Source organism: Neospora caninum, chromosome IV, assembly GCF_000208865.1.
Source record: "Neospora caninum Liverpool complete genome, chromosome IV".
Lineage (NCBI taxonomy): Eukaryota > Apicomplexa > Conoidasida > Eucoccidiorida > Sarcocystidae > Neospora > Neospora caninum.
Genome location: NC_018389.1, coordinates 1351581 through 1375943, shown reverse-complemented (window position 1 = coordinate 1375943; position 24363 = coordinate 1351581). Strand labels below are relative to the sequence as shown.

Here is a 24363-nt window from a genome sequence, read left to right as displayed (position 1 = left end):
CTCGTTACAGAACCTTCCGTTTAACAAACGCTGTCGGAAGGTAGAAACGAAGCGAGGAAACCTACCAAATGACCTTGCAAAATGTGACAATTTCGCGCTTCGGCCTGGATGCTCTTTGCGAATGAGAGGCCGAACGGAACATGAGAGAGAAAAGACTTCTTTTCGCGAGCGTGGGGCTTGGCGACTGACGGCAAGCTCCGTTTCATCGCGTGCAAATCTTCCAGTTCCGTCTACTTTGTCAAGTCTCTTTGGACTCCCACGTTCATCTAAATCCCCATTCTGCCAGGGCGGGTCTAAAGCACGTGCTGGGTGTGAACTCGTGTGCTGAACGACACGGCGGGGGCGTAACCCTAAACCGGTTTGTTTCAAAAGCGCACGTCCTCATGTGAACAATCTCGCGTCCAATGTGCACACGTTCTCCCAACGATGAAAGCAAGCGCGTACGCGCCGCGTCTGCGGAGAGAGGGTTAGTCGCGAAAGACTAGACACATATCGCACCTTGTGATACGGAGTGCTACATAGAGGTCCACCAGGCGTGTTCGATTGGGTACAAGAGCAACGAGCTCCAGGCGCATTTTCCTCTTCCTGTCCAGGCAGAGGAAAACAGATTCTGAGCAGGTGTTTTTGTCTGTCTGGACTGAATTCGTGGCTGCACTCGCGTTGGTGCCTGAGAGCCAGGGCGTTGCCTGTTTGTCAACGTCGTCGCTTAACATTCACGCCACGTGGTGCGTCTGGTCTTCTGAGTGTGCCTTGCGTACTCTTGCACATGCTCAACAACCCTCGGATTCCATTGCTTTAGCACTGATGCGAGCGGCCTTCTTCTCCAACGGAGCGAACCAGGAAAAAGGACGCAAAATAGACGGCAGCCACACAGCGAAGCAGTTGCAGCCGTGCACATCTCCCTCTAGATGCTCCCCTGTCTACGTTTTTACCACAAAGCCGCGCGCCACGTCTTCGTTGCTGGAGCTCTCGGCAAGTTCTCGGTCACTCTCTATTTCCATGGATTGTCCTACACCCAAGCGGTTTCTCTCGAGTGCTCACGGGACCGAAACAAGAGTAGATGTTTTTCCCCAGCGACGCGCGCAGCATATAATTAGGCGAGATGCGTGGCCTTGAGGGTTTCTCCCCACTGGGTCCTCAGACTTTTAGAAAACGGGGAAAGGTGGGACACTCCGCAGCAGGAGAACATGCCTCAGTCTTTAACTACGAGGAAGAATAGTCCGGATTCTGTGTTCTCCGGCAGCGATTTCGCGTCGAAAAAATCGCGCCTCGCCGCGCACACCCTCGTCTTGTCGGTTTCTACGGTCTCACCGTCTCCTGTCTCATTTCAGCTCCAGGACTGCGCGCGGCCTGTCGATGGAGACGGGGCCGCAGGTTGTCCGTGAAGATCCCCGCAGAAGATTTTTTCGCTTCTTCGCAGATCTCTAGCGCGCAGCTTGCCTCGACACCAGGCTTTGTTTCCCGGAAACCCGCCGAAAATCCGTAAGTTCCGCGTTTGCTCCAAGGAACTCCCCAGAAAGAACGTGTGCCAGCGTTCGGTGAGGGGGTTGAGTGCCCGAAAGCGCGGGCGAATTGCGGCCCCAAACGCGCGAGTTTGAGGGTTTTCTGACGCGGCTTTCGCCTCTAGTCGCTGTCTCGACCCAGTGACATGCCTCCGCTTTTCACCAAAGTGCCTCCCGCATCGAAGACGCGCAGAACGCGGCGGGCGCTTGCCTGGCCGTTTGAACCAAAGTGAACGCCGCTTCCAAAGCAGGGAGTGCGAGCGCTACGGAGGAGCTTCGCGCCTGCCTTCCGTGTTTCCGGTTCAGGAAGGGAAACGAACCAGAAACGGAAAAGGACAAACGCGCAGTCGCAGCGACACTCGAAGCTGCGCGGGACGTGTTTGTCTGTTTCCCTCTCGCGCGGGCTCCAGGAAAGTCCACGCTTTCCAGAGCTCCGGTATGTCCGGTCCGTGCAGCGATAAAAAGAGGTTCGCTCTCTTCAGATCAACTGGACAGTGGCCAACCTAGGAAGAACGCAGGCACATCTCCGCGACTGGCGAGTTACCCGCAGCGCTCTCTCTCTTTTCCTTGCTTTTTTAGGTTCTTCCCGCTTGACCGTCCAAATCGCGTCTTGCGCCTCTCCTGGCGAAAGAACAGCGACAACAAGCGAGCCGCTTCTCGCAAACGCGCCAGAGACACAGAGAGACACTGGAGCATGCCGGCGGCTGAGTCTGTGCGGGGCAACTCTCCCCTCTCGTGTTCTTTGCTTTCTTCCAGCGACGAGGAACCTTCGTTCACGGTCGAGAGCTTTGCATTCGGCGACGAAGCGCGCCAGCACCCAACCGATCAGACCGGAGATCTCTCCGCCGAGGCAGCTCTTCACTTCTGTCGGAAACTCCGAGAGAACGACGCCGACAAAGACGCGCACGTCGCGTATGCCTTCGAGCAGTAAGGAATCTCGCACGTGTGTTCCGCGTCCAGCTGTCTCCTACAGGCGCTGTTGGGCGGGCAGGGGTCGTTAGCGTCCCCCTTCGCGCTTTGTTCACCTCGCTTTACGCGGGTTTGCTCGCTGGTTACGTACTTACCAACAAACTGTATACGTCTGAGTAAATGCAAAGGTGTTTCGTCCGTCTCGCCTGTTCCACTTGGCCTCCTGAGGCCGCGGGGAGGGCTCTGCGCGCCGCATAACCCTCGCTTTCGTTTCCCTTCTCTTGGTTCCGCGTCTCTCCGTTTCGCTTCTGTTTGTTTCTCCGAATCTACGTCCGTGTGCTCTCCTCGTTGTCGCGCTTCTTCCTGGTCTCCCTTCGGTCCCGCTCGCCTTCCTCGTCACTTTCGTCTTGATCCAGCGCGTGTTACTCTCGGTTTTCTTGCTCCATTCCTTCTACCTCCACGTCTCCACTTTTCGTCTTTTGAGCATCTGTCTCCGACTCTTTCTTTCCGCATGGTTTTCTCGCCTTTCCCTCTCCCCAACTCACGTCGGTCCTTCGAAGGACTACCCCCCCCCCCCCGACCATCCTCCCCTGCAACCGTCCTCGGCTTTCTTCTCGTTTCCTTCCCGCCTCGCCTGACTCTCTTCTTTCTTTGGTCTCCTCTCTTCGTTTTGCCTCCCATTTCTCCCCTCTCTCTCTCGCGTCGACTGCTGTCGATTTCAAGGCTTTTTTCCTGTCTGTCTCGATTTTCCTCTCCAGCGTGTTTTGCGTCTCCTTCGCTCGGCCCTCGCAAGCGCGCGTTTGTCTCCAGGCGCTGTCAGCGGAGCAAGAATTGCGCCCTGAGCAACACCGGACCGACTACCTCATCGGCGAAAAAACAAACTCCGTGCAAGACGCACACGTGCAGTGGCAACTGTGGCCGTTCAAACGAGAAATTGACCTGTCCACCGTCGTCCCCAGAGTCGCAGTGTACGGACATCTTGAGAAGCACTTCTTCCGTCGCTCCGCCTAGATATATTTTCAGACTTCCCTCCACGCCTCTAGGGGCATGCAATTGCTATATTCATTGATATATCTATCTATAGAGAGAGAGAGCGGGAGATGCGATGGATGGGAGGCTGAGGTAGGGAGGAAATCTAGATGCAATTCTCGGCACGTTTTCAGCTTGCCTGCACCACCGCGTCTCTGTATGAAGGAGATGCGTGTGTGCCCCTCTGCGTGTATTCGCACGCAAACGTCTTTGTTGTGGGTTTCAACTCGGGGCGAGCGTGTGCCTATGGAGCGAGGCAGAGTGAGAAAGAGAGCGGATGGCTCTGTTTCGGGTTCTGCACTTTCCGGTCTTGACTGTTTCGTCTAGCGCGCTGCACTCCGTGAGTCTTTCCGGCGGTCCTGTTTTGTGCGTGTATTCGGCGCCTTCCCTTTTTTTGCTTTCTTCGCAGAGTTCTCCAGTCGACGGACCGGTCTCTGCTTCACAAGAAAACCTCTTTCTTCCGGAACGCACTCAGCCTCATCTCGCGTCTCGTCGCCACCTTCGACCCAGCGCCTTCAGCCTGAGTTTCTGTCGCTTCTTTCCCCTCTTCATCTTTCGCCTTTCCTTCTTCGTGCGCCTTGAACGCGTTGCAGCGTTTGTCTTCAACTTTGCGTCTCTCAGTCCTCACTGCTCCCTCGCGCTCCGCCCCTCAATCGTCGTTTTCTTTTCGTTTTTCTTCTTCGGTTTCGTCTGTCACGATGGTGCAACAGAAGCGCCGTGGTTCCAACGCCCAGCTGGGCGAGGCGAACAGCCAGCCGGAGACGAAGAAATTGTCTCCTGGAAAACGCGAAACCGCCTCCACCGACGTGCTCTGCGTCAACACCATTCGGTGCCTCGGTGCCGACCTCCCGACAGTACGCGTCTCGGCACACACATGCGACGCCCTCCTCGTTTTGCAGTTCCTTCCGGTCCCAGTGTCCCTCTCAATCAAACGTCTCTTCTCGACCTGCAGTCCTGAAAATTTCTGCTCGCGACTGCCTCTCCATGCGTTCACCTCAGTTCCCGCCCCTCTCTACATAGTACCCCACAATCCACTCTCGTCCTCTCTCTTTCTTTTCCTCTGTCTTTCTCTTCCTCCCTCTTCTCCTCTCTCTTTCTCTCCCTCTTTCTCTTCCTCCCTCTTCTCCTCTCTCTTTCTCTCCCTCTTTCTCTTCCTCCCTCTTCTCCTCTCTCTTTCTCTCCCTCTTTCTCTTCCTCTCTCTTTTTCTTCCTCTCTCTTTTTCTTCCTCTCTCTTCCTCTCTCTTTCTCTTCCTCTCTCTTTCTCCTCGTCTCTTCCTCCCTCTTCTTCTCTCTCTTCCTCTTTCTTTCTCTGTATGTTGCGACGTGTGTCTCCGTTTTCACTGTGTAGATCGCCAACAGCGGGCACCCTGGAGCGCCCATGGGGATGGCGCCGATGGCGCATGCACTGTGGGGCTACGTGATGCGTTATTCCGGCAAGCACCCCCGGTGGTTCAACCGCGACCGCTTCATCCTCTCGAACGGCCACGCTTGCGCCCTCCTCTACTCCATGCTCCACCTCACGGGTCAGTCCTGTTTGCTGCGTCTTCTGCCTCTCCTGGAATAACGTGAATGCCGCAGTGTGTCGGGCCTTGCTGGCGTCAAATAAGCATCTTCGAGATTGTCTTTGCTTGTGGCTTTCGGTGCGCGGCACACGCGCGTGTGTCTCCGTCCCTGTCGTGATTCGCTGCGCCTCTTGTCGCTTCCGTGCCCCGTGGCGGCTTAAACAGCCTGGGGAATGCGCCTCTTTTCCGGCCTTCTTTCCTCGCAGGCTACGACGTGACAATCGAGGATCTGCGCCAGTTTCGCCAGCTGAACAGCAAAACGCCGGGACATCCCGAGGTGCACTACGCGGCGGGCATCGAAACGACGACGGGTGCGAGCGAGAAAAGCGAATTTCCTTTTCTTTCGTGGCGTCTCCCACAGTGCTGGTGATGCGCACACGAGAGTCGTCTTGCCACGGAAAGAAAAAACAGGAAGGAAAGGGAGGTCATGCGTCCCCGTATTCGTGCTGAGACTCGTGGGCACGGACAGGGGAAACAGGACGCAGCTTTTTTCGGATTGGAGTCCCCTGTTTCGTGTGTGTTTCGAGAAAGTGCAAATGCGCAGTCACTCCGCCCGAGCGCTACGTGACGCGCATTGTGTACAGACGTGCCGAGCAGCGAACCGTGTCTCGAACTAGGCGTATGCGAATGAACGCGCATGCACCATGTTTTTGGATATGCATGCATCAACATAATTCGCCTCGTTCCACACTGTGGCGGCGCGCTGAAACAGGATCAAACGTCGACGTCTTCTTCATTCTTCCCATCCCGACCACGGCACCTTAACTCACCACACATACGCAAAAACACGCCTGATCTCTCTCTCTGTATGTTGTTGCATGCATATGAACAAACACATATATGTTTTTGGTAATGTGCATGCGTTGCCTTGCCTAGGGCCGCTGGGTCAGGGCATCAGCAACGCTGTGGGCATTGCCCTCGCTGGCCAGTACATGGGCGCAAAGTACAACAAGGAGAACTTCCCGATCTTCGACAGCCACGTCTTTGTGTTCTGCGGCGACGGGTGCCTCGAAGAAGGTAAGCTCCCGGGCAGGGAAAGCTCGGGAAAGGTTGGCGGACGTGTCTTCTAAATATTTTGAAGCGGCATTTCTTTTAAATACTGTGGAGCGACACATCTTTTAAACATTTTGAAGCGACACATCTTTCAAATATTTTGAATTGTGGAGAGCAGAACGTCCTGGTTCGCAAGTTGCCGAACGCAGCGCCTGAGTGCATCTGCGGTGTGACATGCGAGGCAGACTCCACATTCGTTAAACCGTTCGGTATAGTTTTCGCGTAGTTAAATGTGGGGTTGTTCCCTTTTAACTCGACAGAGTATCCCCACGCCGCAGCGTCCAGTACCTTCTGAGCCGCGCGCAGACTCGCGAGGTTTTTTGCGGGCGAATCCTGCTCAGACGATAAGTCGCAGAAACCTCCAGAGGCGGCAGAGGCGCTCGGAGACAAGCTCCCACGGCGGCGGCCATGCCGCGAATGTCCGCGGAGAAGAAAGGCAGAAAAAGGAATTGGGGGACCGACACCGGACGCGTGCCGAATCGCTTGCGTCTGCCTAACACCACCACGTCCCTTCCCAAGTCGCTCATTCTCTTCCGTCCCTCTCTCCCCTGTCGTTTCCCTGCTTCTGCTCTGTTTGTCCAGGTGTCGCCAGTGAGGCGTGCTCGCTGGCCGGGCATCTCGGTTTGCACCGGCTGATTGTTCTCTACGACGAGAACAACATCACGATCGACGGCGAGGTGAACCTCGCGTTCTCGGAGAAGGTCCAGCAGCGCTTCAAGGCCTACGACTGGCACGTGGACGTCGTGGCCGACGGCAACCACGACGTGGCCGGGCTGGTTCGGGTGAGGCGACTGTGGACGTTTCTCGACGCGCTTCCGTCCAGGGGTTTCGCGGAGGGGCAGGCACCCCGAGTCGCAGAGCTTGGCCGCTTGTCGCGTCACTGGCGTCTGGAGCTTTGAGAGTTGTCCTGTGCTCGCAGACGATGGAGGCGGCGAAGAAGCGAACTGACAAGCCGACCCTAATTTGCGTCCGGACCACCATCGGGTTCCTCTCCAGCAAAGAAGGAACGGCCAAGGTCCACGGCTCTCCCCTGTCCGAAGACGACCTGCGAAAAGTGAAGGAAAAGTGTGGATTGAACCCCGACGAAAAACTCCAAGTTCCTGACGCTGTCAAGAAGGTAAACCCCGGAAACGCGGCGACGAAGCCACGCCCAACGTCCAGCTGGCATGCGCAAATACATCCATACACACGTAGACATGGAATTACGGAACCATCTAATATATATATATATATATATATGTGTCTGTATGGATATGTATGTGTACTGCATATGTATAGGTTTCTAGGTGTCTATTTTTGCGTGAGTACATGGTTTTTTGCGGGATTCTGGAAAGATGACGACCGCCGAAGCAAGGTGTTTCTCGTGCTTCTCGGTGAAAAAAAAACGGGCGTGTCGCGCAAACGCGAAAACACTAGGTGACCAGAGGCTGCGATGCATGCGAGATTGCATGCATGCATTCATATACATATGCATGTAAATATTTTTACATGCATACTCATTTATCTATCAAATGAGTGCAAGCACGCATACATGCAGATTCACGCCTGTCTACATCTACATAGCAAACCTCTGCAGCAAGCAGACGTGTGCGCGACTTGAGGGCGTTTTGTGGGTGTCGGCGTTCGTCAGTTTTACGAGGAGGTTCAGGAGCGCGGCGAACGGGCGGTGGCGGAGTGGAATGCGCTTTTCGACAAGTACAAGACGGCGTACCCGGAGGAGGCGAAGGAAATTGAGCGCATGTTCAGCCGCGAAGTGCGCCCCGAGGTCTTCGAGACACTGAAGCAGCTGGGCGACAAAGCCCGAGAGAAGGGGGACTCGACGCGCGCGCATTCCGGGCGGATGCTCAACGGCATCAAGGGTTTCATGCCTGAACTGGTGGGAGCACCGCATGCAGAAAAGGGAAACGACCTGAGAGCGGACAGAGAGAGCGGACACACCGACGCGAATCAGGGAAAGAACCTAACACGCAGTCGAGAGTGCAACAGAGAAACCCAGGTTGGCGAGAGAAACGACGAGCACAAACAGCGAAGCCGCAACGCAAATCGACGGCGCCGTGCACCAGGAGGCCATGAGGCGCTTACCGATGAGTGTTTTCTCTGTGGCTTCCGCGTCGGTGCGTGTCTCTCGCCTGTCTGTTCGCGTTAGCTTTCAGCCTCATTCTCGCGCGCGTGGACGCATGCGTTTTTCGCGGCTGTCTCAGATTGGCGGCAGCGCAGATTTGACGGGGTCGAACTGCACGGATTTGCAGAACGAGAAGTCGTTCCAAGTGGCGAACCGCTCTGGGCGGTACATCCACTTTGGCGTTCGCGAGCACGCCATGATTGCCATGGCGAACGGCATGTACCACTTTGGCTGCATGCGCCCGTTCTGCGCGACCTTCCTGAACTTTGTGACTTACGGCTGGGGCGCGACGCGCCTCGCGGCGCTCGCCAAATGCGGCATTCTGCTGGTGGCGACGCACGACTCGATCGAACTCGGCCAGGACGGCCCCACCCACCAACCGATCGAAGTCCTCGCCCTCTGCCGCGCGACGCCCGAGTTGATCGCGATTCGCCCCGCCGGTAAAAACTCGACAAGAGACGAAGAGAGCGACACAGACGGCAAAAGAGAGAGGGACAGACGGAAACACAGAGACAGTGGCACGCAGAGAAAAAAGGGAAAAAAACGAGAAGGAGCAAGGAGCAGAGAAAAGAGAGAAACCCGAAAGGGAACGAATTGCGGGAGACAAGAGGGGGATTTCCAGAATACGGCGGAAGCGCGGGGTCACCGGCGGTTGCGCCTTTGTGCACCTAGGCACAGACACACATCGCCGGGAAAAACGGCGGCATCGTCCTTTTCGCGAGATCGTGTTTGCCTCTGCAGTCTGTTTTCGCGACGCGCCGTTGTGAGACGCGCGCTGACGGTTTGCGTCTCCCTGGTTCCCTTGCAGATGGGACTGAAGTCGCGGGTGCGTACGCCGTGTGGCTGCGCGACGAGCTCAAGCGCGTGACGCTCCTGTCTCTCTGCCGCAGCACTGTCCCTGTTCTCGAAGGCAGCTCTTTCGACGGGGTCGCCTTGGGCGCGTACATCCTCAGCGACTTTGAAAACAACGGAAAGAAAAAGGTAGACGCCGCCTCTGTCGCTGCGGACACAGGAAGGTGTTGCGGTCTCTCTGCTGCTCGAGATCTATAACTCTGAGTCTGTGCAGTTCCCCTCTCTCCGCGCACGTTCTCGGTTTCTTCGCGTGCCAAGTGCTGTGCTTTTGCACTGACGGGTGCGGTTCCCTGTAAACTGTGTGTGAGATGTGCGGCTCCTCCGTCTTTTTCTCCGCTAGACGATGTCTCGGGCACCACGCAGCCTGTGAGCAGCTTCACCCGCGCGATGTGCCGCACCCCTTTGTGTCTTTCCTGCCTCTGCATTTCGCCAGGTTGTCATCGCTGGAAGTGGAAGCGAAGTGCACTTGTGCGTTGAGGCGAAGAAACTGCTGACAGGCAACTGGGACGTGCGCCTCGTCTCTATGCCTTGCTGGACGCTGTTCGACGAGCAGCCTGCGGAGTACAGAAACAAAATCCTCTGTCTCTCTGAGCGCAAGAACGGAAATGTCCTCACCGCCTACGTCGAAGCCGCCTCAACATTCGGTAAACATATAGATATAGATATATGCATATATATACATACATACACATATTAGGCGTGGACCAATGTATGTATGCCTATGTGTGTACAGAGTATCTGGGTAGGTGCTAAAACTGGAAAGAGTGTTCCGTTTGTTGTTTCCGCGAGGCGTCTCGACCGAGCGGGGGGTACAGAGCCACAGATTCGCGTTTCAAGGGCGGCGTGCGGAAGCCGAGAGGCAGAGACGAGAGCGCAACGAGAAAAGAACGCGTGGAATCTGTGAGGGCGGTGCTTTCCTGTTGCAGGATGGGACAAATACTTTGACGTTCACGTCGGCATGCAGTCGTTTGGCGCGAGCGCGCCGGGAAAGGCTCTCTACGACTTCTTCGGCTTCTCCCCTGCGAGCATTGCGAAGAAAATCGAGGAGTACAAACCTCCTTTCTAGACGTCCCAAAGCGCGGACAAAGAGGGGCGCAAACGGCCGATGAAAAGATAACGTGTAGAAGAAGCACGTAGCATCTGTACGCGGAGAGCGTCTCGAAAGGCCAGAGAGGCGTCTCGCGAGAGCAGAGCCTGGAAAAAGGAAATCTGTAGGAGAAAAGGCGGAGACGGCGGCTTGGGCAGAAAAGTGTCTCCCCAGCTGCCCGGAGCTTGAGACTTGTTGTGTCTGCGAAAAGGTCCAAGGGGAAAGACGATTCTCCGTTTCTGGTGTGCCGTCTGTTTGGGTGGATGTCCCGCCGAAAGGCAACTCGTTTCTTCCCTGTATGCGGAACCGAAACTGTCGCGATCGGAAAACAGGAATCGGCGTGCGGCAGACTCGCTGCCTCTCCAATCAGTCTTCCGAGAAGATACTTTCTCACCGCCTTCGCAAAACTCTCACCCCGCTGCGCAGGGGTTTCTCGATATCCTTTGAAGGCGAGAGAAAGAGGCAGCGAACGCACGCGCGGCCCGAGCTGGCCGACAAAAATGGATTTCGGATTCTCCGATCGGTCGAAAAAATCGACAGCGCGTGCATCGAAAGCAAAGTGCCACGAAACGCCTTTCCTTCCCTCAGCCACACGCTTGCCTCACACGTGGCCGCGAAGGACGGGAATATTCCCGAAACCAATCTACATACATAAACACGCGTAACCCTCTCCCCCTCATCTGCATATGCCCACGCACTTGCAGGCACACCCAAATGCACATATAGTTACACGCGCATGCAGATATAAATTTATATATATATATATATATATATATATATATATTCCTGTACAGACGGGTATAGATATACGTGAGACATGTCTGTTGACAGTCTCAGAGACGGAGAATTCATCTGCCTGCTCAACTCAATCGGCTTTTGGGCGCCCCACTGTGTGCCAGGGAGGTCTGTATTTGACGGGAATGACTCGGTCTATGAGCCCATACTTCACCGCCTCGCCGGCGCTAAGAAACAACTCTTTTTCGCAGTCCTCTCGAATTGCCTTCTCTCTCTTCTCGATCTGCCTTTCTCTCTCTTGTTCTCTCTCCTGTTCTCTCTCGTCTCGCCGAGCTTGGCGGCCAGTGCAGAAGGCCGCGAGGTGTCTGTACACCATGCGCTGGACGTTTTCGATCTCGAGCGTCTCTCGGTCGATTGCTTCCGCCTGGCCTTCTACCCGGCCTGGAGAAGAACGTTCACAAATCGCAAAAACGGCCAGGTGGACAAAAAAAAGATCGCATAGCGCCGGTGCGTTTCAAGTGAGAACTACGACGAAACGACAAAACCTTCCGCGCGGTTTTCATCCTTCATCCCCTCTCGCAAGGAAACCCAAAGGAAACGCCTTCATCCGAGAGAAGACGATGCACGCACCCACGCACGAGAGCCAGCACAAAAAATCTACATACATGTAGATAGATAAAGGGATATGCCTGTGTACGTGTATGGTCTCAGAAATCAAAAGTAGGCATTTGTACCTAGAAGTACAGGTGCATGCAAGTATCCATGAATCGGCGTACATGTACAAATAAAAATGCACGTGCCTACGTGTACTAGTTGGGATTCGGACATGACCGCAGACGCGACTGCACTCAGATTAAAATATTATTGACACGGGTTTTCCATGCCGCGAGTACGTGCAAGATGTCTGTGGACGAGAAGGGCGAATGCACATCTGGGTGTGCTACGGAGGACATGGTGACCTTCGATTTGCCGAAGAGAAAGGCGAGACGAAGGAAAGGCGCGACGGCAGCCAGGCGTCCCTGCAGCGAGGAGCATCGCGGCGACACCTGCAGCTTGGCCGACGCATGTTGTGTGGACGTCGAACGGGAGCGACTGGAAAAGATCCAAAATCCCCAGCGCTGAGGGCAACGCAAACACCGACTCTTTTTACACACTCGCTTCTCGACACCCCACATGGGGCGCATCGAACAGATGTCACACACACAAACACGCAGGCGCATGCATATACATATACACTTATGCATATGTGTACACGTACATATCGATGTAGTGGTAGAAGCATGCACAAAGAGACTCAGGGAGAAGATAATACAGAGGCACTTTTAAACCCAGCCCTACAGAGAGAAAGCGATAAGTTTTGGACACACAAACACCGCGACAGAAACAAAGCAGACAATGCATACATACACACGCGTACACCTATATATATATATGTACCTACGGTGGGGAGGAGCTTTTCGTCATGGCGTTTGTGTAGGACGATCACAGATCGAAGATTTGTCTTTCCATACCTGCTGTAACGGAGCCGCCTGGGGAATTGATGAGAATGTCAACCGGAAGTAGCTTTTCCTTCTCTCTCTCTTCGCAGTGTCGCGTACTCGAACGAGAAGGGACGAGTGATTCTTCACAAGACGAGATTGAGGGCGAGACCAAGGAATCTGGAAAGACTGAAGAGAGAAAAGTTCTCTTTGCATTTCTTCTTTTGCGCAGATGCGCAGCAGACGCTTCAGGGCGAGACGACGGACAAAACACGTCCGTTCTCTCTCGCCTTCCGCGCGCTCCCTGTTCTTCCCCCTCGCTTTCGTTTTCCATCTCCTCGCCTGCTCCTCGTCTCTCTCCTTGCCCGCGAGCCTCGTCTTCCCGTTCTGCTCCGTGTTCGCTTCCCTCTTCCTCCTGTCTCTGCGCAGTGTCAGCCATGTACAACAGCTGAGCAGCGAGTGAAGCGGCCAGCTGGTCGGTCAGGGGGCCGTGGAGGAAGAGAAGGCGGCGGCGTAGGAAGCCGGAGAAAAGATCGAACTTGTCAGATTCGCTTCGACAGAAAAGAGGAGGCTGCAAAGACGAAAAGAGAGACCGGGGCTAGGTAGAGGAATACCGGAACGTCACGCGATGCAGGGGATCCGAAGAAAGGTTCAGAGACGACGCTCACCGAAGCAGCAGGTAGCAAGCCCGCGAAGACGTAGAGATGCACTAGAGGGTGGAGGAGCGTGACAGCGGAGGAAAATACGTTTGAAGAGAGACAAGGATGAGGCGAAAGGAAAGGAATATGGCCGCCGTCCTCCTGAGACGAAGACGAGCTGGAGAAGGCGGAAGCGCGGCAAAAAAGCTAATGAATGAGAACGGGAGAGTCACGCTTCGGTGAGTTCTGTAGGTAAGCGAAAAGACACTTCATAAAAAGATACAAAACTGGGAAGCTCCTGAGAAACACAAGACTGGAAGTGTCTTCTCTCTCTGGTAGAGAACTCGACGGGAGAGAAGTCCAGAAGAGCACGACAAGAGGGCGAGGCTAAGGAGCGACGCGGAAGTCTGCAGACTCACTCCATCTCTGCAGACGAAATCTAAGGCGCAACACGAGAACCGAGGAGCGCAAGAGAGACAGATAGCCGCCATGAGTCTGCTGGACGCATAAAGAGGCGGAACTCGAAACGTACCTCTGCAGCGGTTGTGTATGGCGAGATGTGTCCTGGAGTGTACATACACCCCATAAAATCGCCATCCGTCATCGCTAGGCCTCCTCGCCGTCCTTTGGTTCCCCCGCACCCTTCTGGGCGGAAAGCGAAGTCACGTCCGAACTGGCATCTTCTCTCTTCCTGTTGACAGCAAAACCTCAGAAAAAGGCCCCGCTGCCAGCATCCCACCCTCCTTCTTGCACCGAATTGCCGCAGCGAGGAAGACAAGAGAAAAGGAGCTGGGGAACGGAAAGGGTACGAAGAGGAAAAGGGATGAAGAAACGACGGTGGTGAGGATACAGAGTGAAGAAGGCGACGAGAGGAAAACGGAGAAGAGTAGGACAAAAAAGACGCGACACAGAACGAGGGAGAAGAAAGAGCCAGAGAAGCGAGAACAAGAAAAGGGAAACCGAGAGACAAACGACGGCACAGAAAGGCAGGTGAACGGAGTGAAGAGGATAGGTAACATCGAGGGAGACAGGAAGAGTTGCCTGAAGACGCGCGAGGGTCAGAGGGGAGAGAGAGCGCGCAAAGAGGACGAGAGACTGAGTGAAGCTGCATTGTCGCTTTCTCTTCTGCCTGCAGCGAATGCCTTTGTCTCTTTGAGGCCATCCGTGCCCATCTCTCCTTCTGGGGCAGTCAGCCTCCGCATGGGCCGTTTTCTTCAAGACGCGTCTGCCGCACAAGTCACTTCGCCGGCGCGGGTCCAGAAGTGAAGCGCCGCGCGGAGCGTTTATAGGAAGAAGACGAAGAACACTGACGCCGGCAGATAGCCAGAGAAAGAGAACGACTCGAAATACAGAAAGAGAACAAGATATACAGAGAGAGAGAACAAGATATACAGAGGGAGAGAACAAGATATACAGAGGGAGAGAACAAGATATACAGAGGGAGAGAACGATATACAGAGAGAGGGACAGATATACAGAAGGAGAAAAAGACATACAGAAGGAGAAAAAGATATACAGGAAGATACTGATGGAGAGGAGGTAGAGATAGAGACAGAAAAAGATATATATAGGGTATATACATATATAAAGATCAGACGTTCAGAACGCGAGAACTTGAGAGGCTGAACGGCGTGCCGTAGTCATGTTGACACAGAGAAGGCGCAGCACGGACGTTCCAGGCCGCGAGTGAAAGAAGAGAGAAGAGAGGCAGGCGAAAGAGAGGCGCGGAAAGTGAAAAGAGAGAGAAAAAGTGGGCGAGAGAGACGAGCAATGTCTCTCCGTCCGGTATGTGCCTTTCATCGGTGTTATTGCGGCAGGCGAAGACGGCGGGGTGCGTCGGCTGCAGCGTGCATGCGCTCTCGAACGAAAAGGAAAACGGGCGTTTTGCACGCCCTCTAAAGAGAATAAAATTTCCTTCGTCTGTCTCTTTCTCCTCGTCCTTTTCCTCGCAGAATTGCCGAATTTGACAGCTGATTTCGACTGTCTTCTGCCGCGCGGCGGCCTCGCGACTCTGCGTGCACCCGCCGGTGCTGTCGGGGCGGAGGAAACGCGTTCGGTTTTTGCGATATAAAGACGGCGAAACCGCGGGGTTTCTTGTTTCTTTTCGTCGTGGTGACAAGGTGGATCTTTTCGCTTCTCTATCCTATCTAGAGGGCGGCACCCTGTCCGGAAAGAGCCTCCGTTGCGACCGTCAGAGCTCCCGCCCAGAGCGCAGAGACGGGCGCCGCATGCTCAGACGGCGGGCGAGAACAGAGGAAGATTCAGAACAAGAGAGGGACAGAAGCTGAGAGAGAAGAGGAAGAAGAAAGAGATGCGGAGAGAGGAGAGCAGGAAGCAAGGGAGAGATGAGATCTCGGGAGAGACACACTGAGAGACGAGGGACAGGAAGCGAGGAGAGAACAGGGACGAAGAGGTAAAAGAGACTCGAAGCCTTCTGGGCGCCGGGAGTCTGGGAAGTCGCCTGTTCGGGTTGCTCCTGGTTCACCTCTTCGCGCCTGTTCGGCTTCTCTCGGTCTAGCCTCATTCTTTCGCCGCTCGTTAGAGTTTGTCTCTCTCGAGCTCGTCCTTCGTTTGCAGCCTCTTCCTCTTCTTCATCTTCCTCTGTTTCGTCATCCCTTTGTCTTGTTCTGTTTTCGCGTCGTTCTTGCCGTTCTCCTCTCTGTCTCCATTTGGTATTCTCTTGCCGCCCTGCCTTTTCTGTTGTCTCCTTGCTTCGTTTTCTCTGGCATCTCCGCGTCTTCGTCTCCCGCGTACCCCTCCTCGCCTTTCCCCTTCTACAGCTTTTTGTCGTGTTGTCCTCTTCTTGGCATTCTCGCTGGATAGCCTCTGAGCGGTTTTCATCTCCCTCGGTCTGGTCTCTTTTCTCCCCGCGTCCTCGAGGACTGTCTTTCTCTTCGGCTTCTTTTCTTTTCCCTTCCTCATCGATGGGTAACGGTTTTGTCCTTTTTGTCTCGCATCGTCTCCGCGTCTTCTTCTTCGGAGCTCGTCCCCTCTCCTTAGCCCGCTGTATGTCCTGCCCCATCGTCTGCTGTCTCTTCTCTTCTCTCGCCTGCTTGTCTCTCGCGCTCCTCGTTCTCTTTTCGCGTCTCAAAGAACCTCCGGAGTTTCTCCCTGTCTCCGTTTCTCCTTCCTCTCTTTCGCCGCCAGCTTTCCCTCCCTCCTCCTCATCTGGAGTCCCTCCTCAACCCACCATTTAACCGTGTATGTCACCATTCTCTCCTGTCTCCTCAACCGCTCCTGTCTCCCTCTCTCCCTCTCTCCCTGCTTTCCCTTTTCCTGCCGTCCTCTGTGTCTCCTGCTGTCCTCTCTCCTTCCTCTCCCTTCTGTCTTGCTTCCGTTCTCCTCTTCTCTCGGCCCTTTTCCCCCTGGTTGTCTCCCTCGTTTCGTCCTCTCTTTTTCGACTATGAAACGTGTCTCTGCCTCTTCGGCTCCGCGGCTGAGCGCTGGAGCTGCGTCCGCGGCGGGGCGCGTCTCCAGCGCCCCACACGAGAGCCGCTCAACGCTGCCTCTGCCCCATCCGCCCATCTCAAAGGGTGGCGCCGTTTCTATGCCTGGCAAGGGCGCAATAAAGGGAGGCGGCGCGGGCCTCTGCAAGGGGAAAAAAGGCGGGAAAACCATCAGCACTGCCAGGATGAACGACTCCTACGTTGTCTCGGTGAGCCTCCCCGGTCATTCAGCCTTCTTTCCGCGGGTGCACGCGTCTCTTCGGCTTGCCTTGCCGCTCATCCCCCCCCCCCACCCCTGCTATTTGGTTTCTCACAAAAGCAAAACGAAGATGGGAAACCCCAGGGGCGCCGTCTTCCGGTTTGCGCGACCCTTCGTCTTTGTCTCCTGTCTTCGCCTCCATCCGCCTTCTAAGGCCATCCTGCGTTTTTTGTCATGCTTTCTGTTGCTCTTCCTCTGTGCATCTCTCTTTCTCTCTCTTCCTCTCTCTTTCTCTCTCTTTCTATCTTTCTGTCTTTCTCTCTCGTGTCGGGTTCGGCTGCCTCTCCCTCCGTTCTTTCCTTCCGTCTTCTTCTCGTTGACTTCCCCACCCTCGTTTTGTGGCTCGCCTGTCTGTGTCTCTCGCAGTTCCCGAACGCTCTGCCGGTGAAGCAAGTCATTTGGGCGCGGGATTCGTTGGCAGGCGTTTGGCGTCTCTGCTCAATTGTGCATGCAAGGTAAAAAAATCAAGGTGCCGAGCGAGATATTCCTTCCTCTTCCCCGTAACGAAAAGAAAATCAGACCTGCCGCGTCCGCGGCGACTCCCATCTCCTTCGTCTCCCCTTAAAACCCCCCTGTCTTTGGGCTGTCTCTCTCTGTTCCTTTCCATCTTGTCGAGAGTCTCTGTCTCTCGTCCTCGTTTCTTCTGCTCCGCTGTTTCCTTTCACAAGTTTCTGTACCCAGACCCCGACTCAAGTAGCCACTATCAGTACCCGTATCTTGCGTCCTTGCGTTGCGGATTACTCCTTTCTTCCGCTTTCGATCCGTCTCCCGCAGCTTCTCAGCCCCTTCTCTCCTCTCTTTTTCTGTCTTCTCTGCTCCTTCTCGCCTCTCGTTCTCTCTCTCTTCTTCTTTCTTTTTCTCTCGCTCTACTTTCTGGGCGTCTCTCGCGCGGTCTCTGCTTCCAGGCTGCGGTCCGCTCGCCCAGGAGAAGCCTCCTCTTCCAGCTCTTCGTCGAGTTCGGAGGCCCGACCAGGCTTGGAGCCTTCGCCAGATAACTACGACTATTACGTCCATTTCCTCGGATTCGATCGACGGTGAGGCACCGACACAGAGCGCTCTTCCCTCCACTCTCTCTCGCCCTCTCTCTGGTCTCTCCGTTTTCTGAAGAACGCAATGTGCTTCGGCTCTCCGGTGACCGTGTCCCTGTTTGCGGGCTGTCTCTCCTGTCCCCTCAAACTTTGCGCTTCTTTCCTCCTCCGGCGCGGCCCCCCCCCTTTCCTATGCCCACATTTTTACCTCCGAAATGCGCCGCTCCGGCCGTTTCCAAGTGTATGGACACACCCTAGGATCATGCCTGATTGTGCATAAACACGCTTACACGTTCCTATGCGTTTATATATAAATATATGTAATTATATGGATGTATAGGTGTATTGGAATGCATGCACCTTTGGTGGGCGCCAGCCTAGTACAGCGAAGGATGGTCAGAAATAGTTTTGCAACATTACAACTCGATGCATCAAGGCGTTAGACATCCCAGGGACTGCTCGCGCCGTTTCGCGCTTCTGTCGGGCGTCTGTCTCCAGCTTAGATCAGTGGAAGGCTTGGGAAGAAATCCGCGAAAACGAATCCGATTTGCCACCGAATGAGCCCTGCGTCAAAGAAGTCCCCGATTCGAGCGACGACGAACATGCAGGTGAGAAACAGAAACAGACGCAGAACCAACTTCCCTTCCCGCACGCCGACAGCCTTCTCGGGCTCTCCCCTGAGATGCTCTGTTTCTTGTTCGTGTCTTGCTCCAATATATATATATATATATATAGAGAGAGAGAGAGAGCTGTGTAAGGATGTGTCGGTACATGTAGATGTTCCTGTAGGTGCGTTCTACGGTCTCCTTTTTGGTGTGTAGAGAGGTAGAAACGTATCTCGGAGTGGGAGGCGTATCGCGTCAGACATGGTGAGGAAAAAAATGAGAGAGCGGTGCCTATAGTTTCACAGGCTGAGACGCCCCAGTGCTGCGTGCGTGTTCTCAGGGATGGACGAGGAGTACCTGCGGGAACACGAAGAAGCGACAAAGGTCAAGAGCATCAACAAAATTCGCATGGGCCGGTACAGCGTCGACACCTGGTACTTCTCGCCGTATCCAAAGCTTTTTCAAAATGTTCACACTCTCCATATTTGCGAGTTTTGCCTCACCTTCTTCAGGTAAGAAGCGCACGTATACGCGTCACTTGTAGTTTCGCCTCTCCTGTCTACCTGCTTAGCCGGTATTTTGCGTGGCGCCGTGCGCGGGTCAGCTTCTCTCTGTTTTTTTCTTTTCTCTCCTCAGAGAAGAAACAGAGCTCCGACGCCACATGGGGCTGTGCGAGTGCCGACATCCTCCCGGAAACGAAATTTACAGGCAAGTCTTCTGTCTTTTTCTGGGGTTCTCTCTTTGCTCCGCGGGCGTCAGGCCTCTGCATGCGCTGTCCGTCGGCCCCGCTTTGCTTTTCACGGATGCTCTCTGGGGACGCATGGTCCTGCGTTTTTTGACAAATCTCGGGGAATCTCCTGACAGCCATGCGTCTTCCCTCTGTGTCTTCTCAGAGACAACGACATCGCCATGTTTGAAGTCGACGGCAACCACTGCCGGGTGTACTGCGAGAACCTCTGCTTTCTCTCCAAGCTCTTCCTTGACCATAAAACGCTGCGGTACGCCCCGTTTCGCGATTTCCTCTGCGTATGCTGAACTGTTACGATGCGTTTTCGCTACTTCGCTTTGCTCGGACGCCAAAGCATACAGATTCCTTTTTTCGAACAGCTACGTTTCATCATTCAGGGAACCACGCGCCTTCCGGTCTTCGCCGTGTGCTGCGGGTCCGAACGCGTGTTTCGGGTTTGGGCGAGTCCTCGGTGTCTCCCCCTGCGATGTGTGTCCTTCCTGCTGGGTCTCCTTTCCGGTGTGTGTCTCCTCGGTGTGGGGTTTCCGAGTCATTCTGGGGCTGCGCCGCCTTGTCGCCGCTGAATTGCCGGTCTCTCGCCTTGCTTTTCTCGCTTACGCCTGTTGAGCTCTCTCTGGGGTATGCTCTGCAGGCATCCTGTGAGCCTCTTTCTCTTTTACGTGATGACGGAGATCGACGAGAAGGGATATCATATCACCGGCTACTTCTCCAAGGAAAAATACTCGAAAAACAATGTCTCCTGCATTCTCACGCTGCCTCAAGTACGCTTCCCAAGCCACGATCTGGCCACTGCCACTCAACAGAAATCTCCAACAGAGAGATTCGCGACACGGCATATTTTTATGTATCTTTGTCTCTGTATAAACATATACATATATATATATATATATATATACATGTGGGCCGGCATGTGTATGTGGATGGGTTTGATGTTTAGGCTGCAGGTATATATGCACATGAGCGTCGGTGGTGTGAAGCATTTTCTGTGGGGGAATGGGTTCCTTTTTCCTGCGTCTGTCTGTGCAGCATCAACGCAAGGGCTACGGCAAATTTCTGATCAATTTTTCGTACGCCCTGTCGCGGGCGGAGCGAAAAGCGGGCACGCCTGAGCGGCCTCTCTCTGACTTGGGGAAGGCCTCTTACATCGCCTTTTGGACCGAAGCGATCCTGGCGCTTGTCGAGAGACACAAGGGTCGAATATCTGTCCAGGTGCGCAGGCAATCGGGAAGGCCAGTTGGGTCCGACGCCTTGTTCTTCGCCAAACAAGATAGATGCCAAGCTCGTCCTCAGAGACACAGAGAGACTAGGGGACCGGACAAGAAGTGAAGTGATAGGCACGTCGATCAATATGTATATGGAGAGACAGAGATTTTTAGGTAGACATGGATGGAAAAAGATAGACTGATACCGGTAGACGCGAAAGTGAGTTGTGCGCACTCTACGGAGAGAGCGACCTGCCAGGCGGTGTGTACTGCCTCCTGGTCCCTTCCCCTCGATAGTGCGCGTAGGGTCTGTCTTCTTTTTCTCCAGGCTTCGTGGCGTTCTACTTCGTTTCTCTCTTTGGTTTTCCACTTTTTGCGCTTGCGTCGTTTTGAACGGGTGTGCGCCTCCGTTGTCTGTTTCACCGCCAGGACCTCTCTCGGCTCACATGCATCGAGCAGGCAGATATCTTGGCATGTCTGGAGCACCACGGCGTGTTGAAGAGCAAAGGTGACTGCTTTTTCCTCGTCCTTCCACAGCAAAAAATCAAATCTCTCAAGGAAGCAGCCGGACGCCCTTCGCGAACCGTGAAAGCCGAAGAGCTCCACTGGATTCCTTACGACCGCTACCTCATGCCATTCGAGTACAGCCCCCAAGCCTAGACCTTTTTAACGTCTCCGAAACGAACTGTGTCTGTCGCCCGTCTCGCTACAAAACACCCGATATATATATAGATTGCTCTGTATAGTATACAGATTTTGTGAAGCGTATCCATGCGGGGGGCGGCGGTATCGGCTCGGTTTCTTCCTTTAGAGGTACATCTGCGTGAAGACGTGAACTTCTAGGCCGCTTGGCGTCTAGCCAGAGCCGATGTGTCTCCTGGGAGACAGGCGCGTGCGATGAGAGAAACTTCCAGCATGCAAATCCAAACTTTCGAGAATATGGCAGAACCGCGCACGTTGGGCCCCGTCGCCCCGACCCTGCAACATGTTCAGAACGATCTCTCTTGTGATCTCAAAACACTCCCCTGACACGCGTAGGTGAAGTTGCAGCCACGGGGATAGATATAGAGTGGCGTATTCACGCGCACATTTGCGCATATAGGTGTGTACATGCGTGGATATATAGACATTCGGCCTCTTAAAAATAAGTCCTTAGCAGCCTGGAGTGTGTACTTGCACACAGGGATTGGCGTGTGTGGAGGCAGGGCGCTGACAGATACGAATGTGGCAAAACGCTGTGAAGGACGAGAAAGCCGGGACTCCTTTGTGACATTCCGAAAGCCCAGAGACGTGTTGAAAAGTGTGAAAGTTGGTACAGACTGGTTTTTGCTTTGTCGGCGCGAGGCGCCTGTGTCTACATTCCCGAGATGTGGGCGGAGCATGTGAGAAAGACGCGTGGAAGAAAGAAAAAGTAGCTCGGGGGGTTCCCGCGCAGATACCCTGAGGAAAAAAGGTGAGTCGGACACCCGTTGTTTAACGCCTGTCCACCTCTTGCCAGTTTCAAGCGAGCTGCCGCGCATGCACACAACGGGGGAGAAAAAGAGGAGCTGAGAACAGTCCCTGTCGTCGCCATTGTCAGGCGTGCGGATGCGTCCCGCCTAGTTCTCTGTTTCTCATGACTCTCTGAACCGAAGCACGCACTTGTGCGCAACGGGAGGAAAGGGGGAGAAAGCGTATCACGAGGAATACGAGTCGCGCATGAAGCGGAAATCTGTCTTTGAGATGGGCATCATCCGTGTAAACTGGAAATTGGGTGTCTCTTCAGAAGAAGACGGACGGCACGCCTCCGGAGACTCCCGGAAGGCCCTCGCGAGCGATGTCAGCATAAAACCCGAACTCCATAATCTCAGTGACTCGAGAGAGACGCATGACACAAGGATGTATTCACCGTTTAGAGCCATGTATTGTACTACTCAGAGAATTGGTGTTGGGTCCTTTTAGCTGTCTCTCAGCAGTCCAGAAGGGCGGTGGAGTACAGCAGTCATAAACAACGTGGTGATTCTGATACTTTCTGTAGAGAATGAGTCTTTTTGAAGCTTTCACCAGTATATTTATTATTAACATTATGAAAACGCTTGTACACTGTTTTGCGAAAAGGTAAGGAGGCGTGCCTTGTTCAAGTGTAGACCCCGTCGCGGCGGGCAGAAGGGTGAAGGGGAATCGAGCCTCGCGATCCCGTTAGTGGGGAAACCCTGACATTCCCCGAACCAAATCTGCTGGTTTCTCGGGAGCACAGGTGACCCTCTGTGTCCTTTTCCCCTCGTTGAGTCCGGAAAACGGGATCTTCCGCGTGTCGCTGCCTTCAACTCGTCCCGCTCCACAAACAGTCGCCAAAAGGTTTTGAATGAAAACTGAAAATGCATGGACAGTCCCAGTTAGCAACACCGAGATTTCTCCCTTCATTTCACACATCTGCGAGATCGCCTCTACAACCTCAGGCAGCACTTCACGAGCGAGAGAGTCTCTGCCGCTGTCAAGCTCGGTGTCTCTCCCAGAGCTGGGAATGACAAGGCCTAACGAGAAGCAGTGTCAGACCGTCGAATCAGAACTGCCGAAACGATTCCTCTCTTCGGTCTCAGGTTGCTGTCTGACTCCCGGTGTCCGGCGGGACTAGACGGAAGCGAAACTGAATGTTACGTTTGATATTCTGTACCTGCCGATCTAAAATCGTGAAGTCTTTTTGTTACGTGACGAACGGTGTGTTGACACACTTAATGGAGGGTACACTGTCCAACCCAGACCACTACCGAATTCTGAACAGATACTTTGAGGAATTAAAACGGGGTTCGACGTAACTTTCACACCCAGATAACTTCGTACCAGTCAATCGGTTCGTAACGCCACTTCATATCGTACCTGAATGCTATTTTCTAGCATATTATGTGGTGTTGAAAGTAATACCATCCAGAACCGGTGGTTTGTTTGTATTTTATGTCATCAACATGTCAATAGGGGCATACCGTTATATTCGATGATCTTATGTGTTCACGTTGGTATAACTCAAATCGAATGTCTTTGTCGTGTATATAATCTAATAATGCTTGTCAAGTTCCTTGTATCTAGTTAGCTCACTGCGGAATTAGATTCAGACCCAAAGAGAAACAGAATCGTAGATTGCTGGCCGAAGACCGCTCTGCATGAATACATAGAGTCTGGGAGACTACATCGCAACCAGGTGTTCACGCTCATGGATTCAGTGTGCAGGACTACCTGGCGCTCTCTCTTGGTTCGAAAGAAGTTACCATATCCTCCGTACAAAGGTAGTTCTGTTGAACATGTTTACACGATGTTAAATGGTAGATAGGGAACAAACTGTCGGCATCGCGAAAAGATTGGTTTTCCTTCACGCAATGCGACAACGCCGTGCAAAGAGGAGAGACAAACGAAAGTGGGGGGAAAAGCGACAGGTGGTGCACACGAGAAGAGAACCGTCGAATGCTGTTTCAATGTCCACGAGAAAGAGACGAGCGAAACCGTTTCTCCTCTGCGCCTGGAGATCGATGTGGAGGCGGATTGCGAAATGGGATGTGTGCGTCATCGTGGGGTGCGGCTCTGCCAGTGTCGCTCGGAGATCGCGGCAATGTGTAGGAAAGGCGTGACTGAGTGAGAGGGAGACTTCTCTCTCGGCGAGGCCGTGGAAAAGAGGAAAGTGTATGTGCAGCTCTTCCTGTGCTAGGTGCGTCTCCGCGTGTTTGCCGACTGGTTTTCGAGGTGTGAAGCGGCGTACGCGTCGAGGCAAACCAGCGAAGACGGCAGACGCATGCAGTCGTTTTCGAGACGATGTCAGCGTGGAACGCCGCAAAGAAGATGCACAAACTCAGCGTAGAACCGGGACAGGGTGGACTGTCGGTGCGCGGTTCGAAGAGCGAAATGGAATCCGAGGCGGGAACATGACAGTGAGTCGCAAGAGGAGGGAAGAACGGGACGAAGAACAAAAGACACATAAACACGGGGACAGAGGAGGAAAGACGGGAGAGGAGAGATTTCAGCAGAGAGGAAGAGAAGCGAGGCAGCACGAACGACCGACTGAGAGAGGGGAGAAGAAAACGGGTATCGGCACAGCCTGGTGAGAATCGGCGCTTTCTCGTCAAGAAATCGAGAATGCAC

The 24363-nt window shown here is 54.1% G+C and overlaps 3 protein-coding genes across 3 annotated transcripts; 2 read left to right on the top strand and 1 right to left on the bottom strand.

Annotated features, from left to right (window-relative positions):
- Positions 1-1356: 1356 nt before the first annotated feature.
- Positions 1357-10096, top strand: NCLIV_011210 (transketolase, related; the record flags this gene model as incomplete). The annotated part of the gene is made up of 16 exons (XM_003880638.1): positions 1357-1381; positions 1429-1482; positions 2082-2429; positions 3170-3377; positions 3852-4098; positions 4151-4294; positions 4790-4964; positions 5203-5314; positions 5902-6020; positions 6639-6838; positions 6976-7173; positions 7687-7932; positions 8258-8618; positions 8987-9159; positions 9464-9674; positions 9957-10096. The coding sequence occupies 16 exons, from the start codon at positions 1357-1359 to the stop codon at positions 10094-10096; spliced, it is 2961 nt and encodes a 986-aa protein (XP_003880687.1).
- Positions 10097-10982: 886 nt separating this feature from the next.
- NCLIV_011200 (atp-dependent Clp protease proteolytic subunit,related) lies at positions 10983-12769 on the bottom strand (the record flags this gene model as incomplete). The annotated part of the gene is made up of 3 exons (XM_003880637.1): positions 10983-11293; positions 11812-11970; positions 12364-12769. The coding sequence occupies 3 exons, from the start codon at positions 12767-12769 to the stop codon at positions 10983-10985; spliced, it is 876 nt and encodes a 291-aa protein (XP_003880686.1).
- A 3602-nt stretch (positions 12770-16371) lies between these two features.
- Positions 16372-20916, top strand: NCLIV_011190 (moz/SAS family protein, related; the record flags this gene model as incomplete). Its single annotated transcript, XM_003880636.1, has 9 exons — positions 16372-16623; positions 17040-17128; positions 17579-17707; positions 18200-18309; positions 18647-18818; positions 19200-19304; positions 19686-19815; positions 20081-20263; positions 20686-20916. 9 exons carry the CDS (start codon positions 16372-16374, stop codon positions 20914-20916), a joined length of 1401 nt encoding a protein of 466 aa, XP_003880685.1.
- Between the last annotated feature and the right edge of the window lie 3447 nt (positions 20917-24363).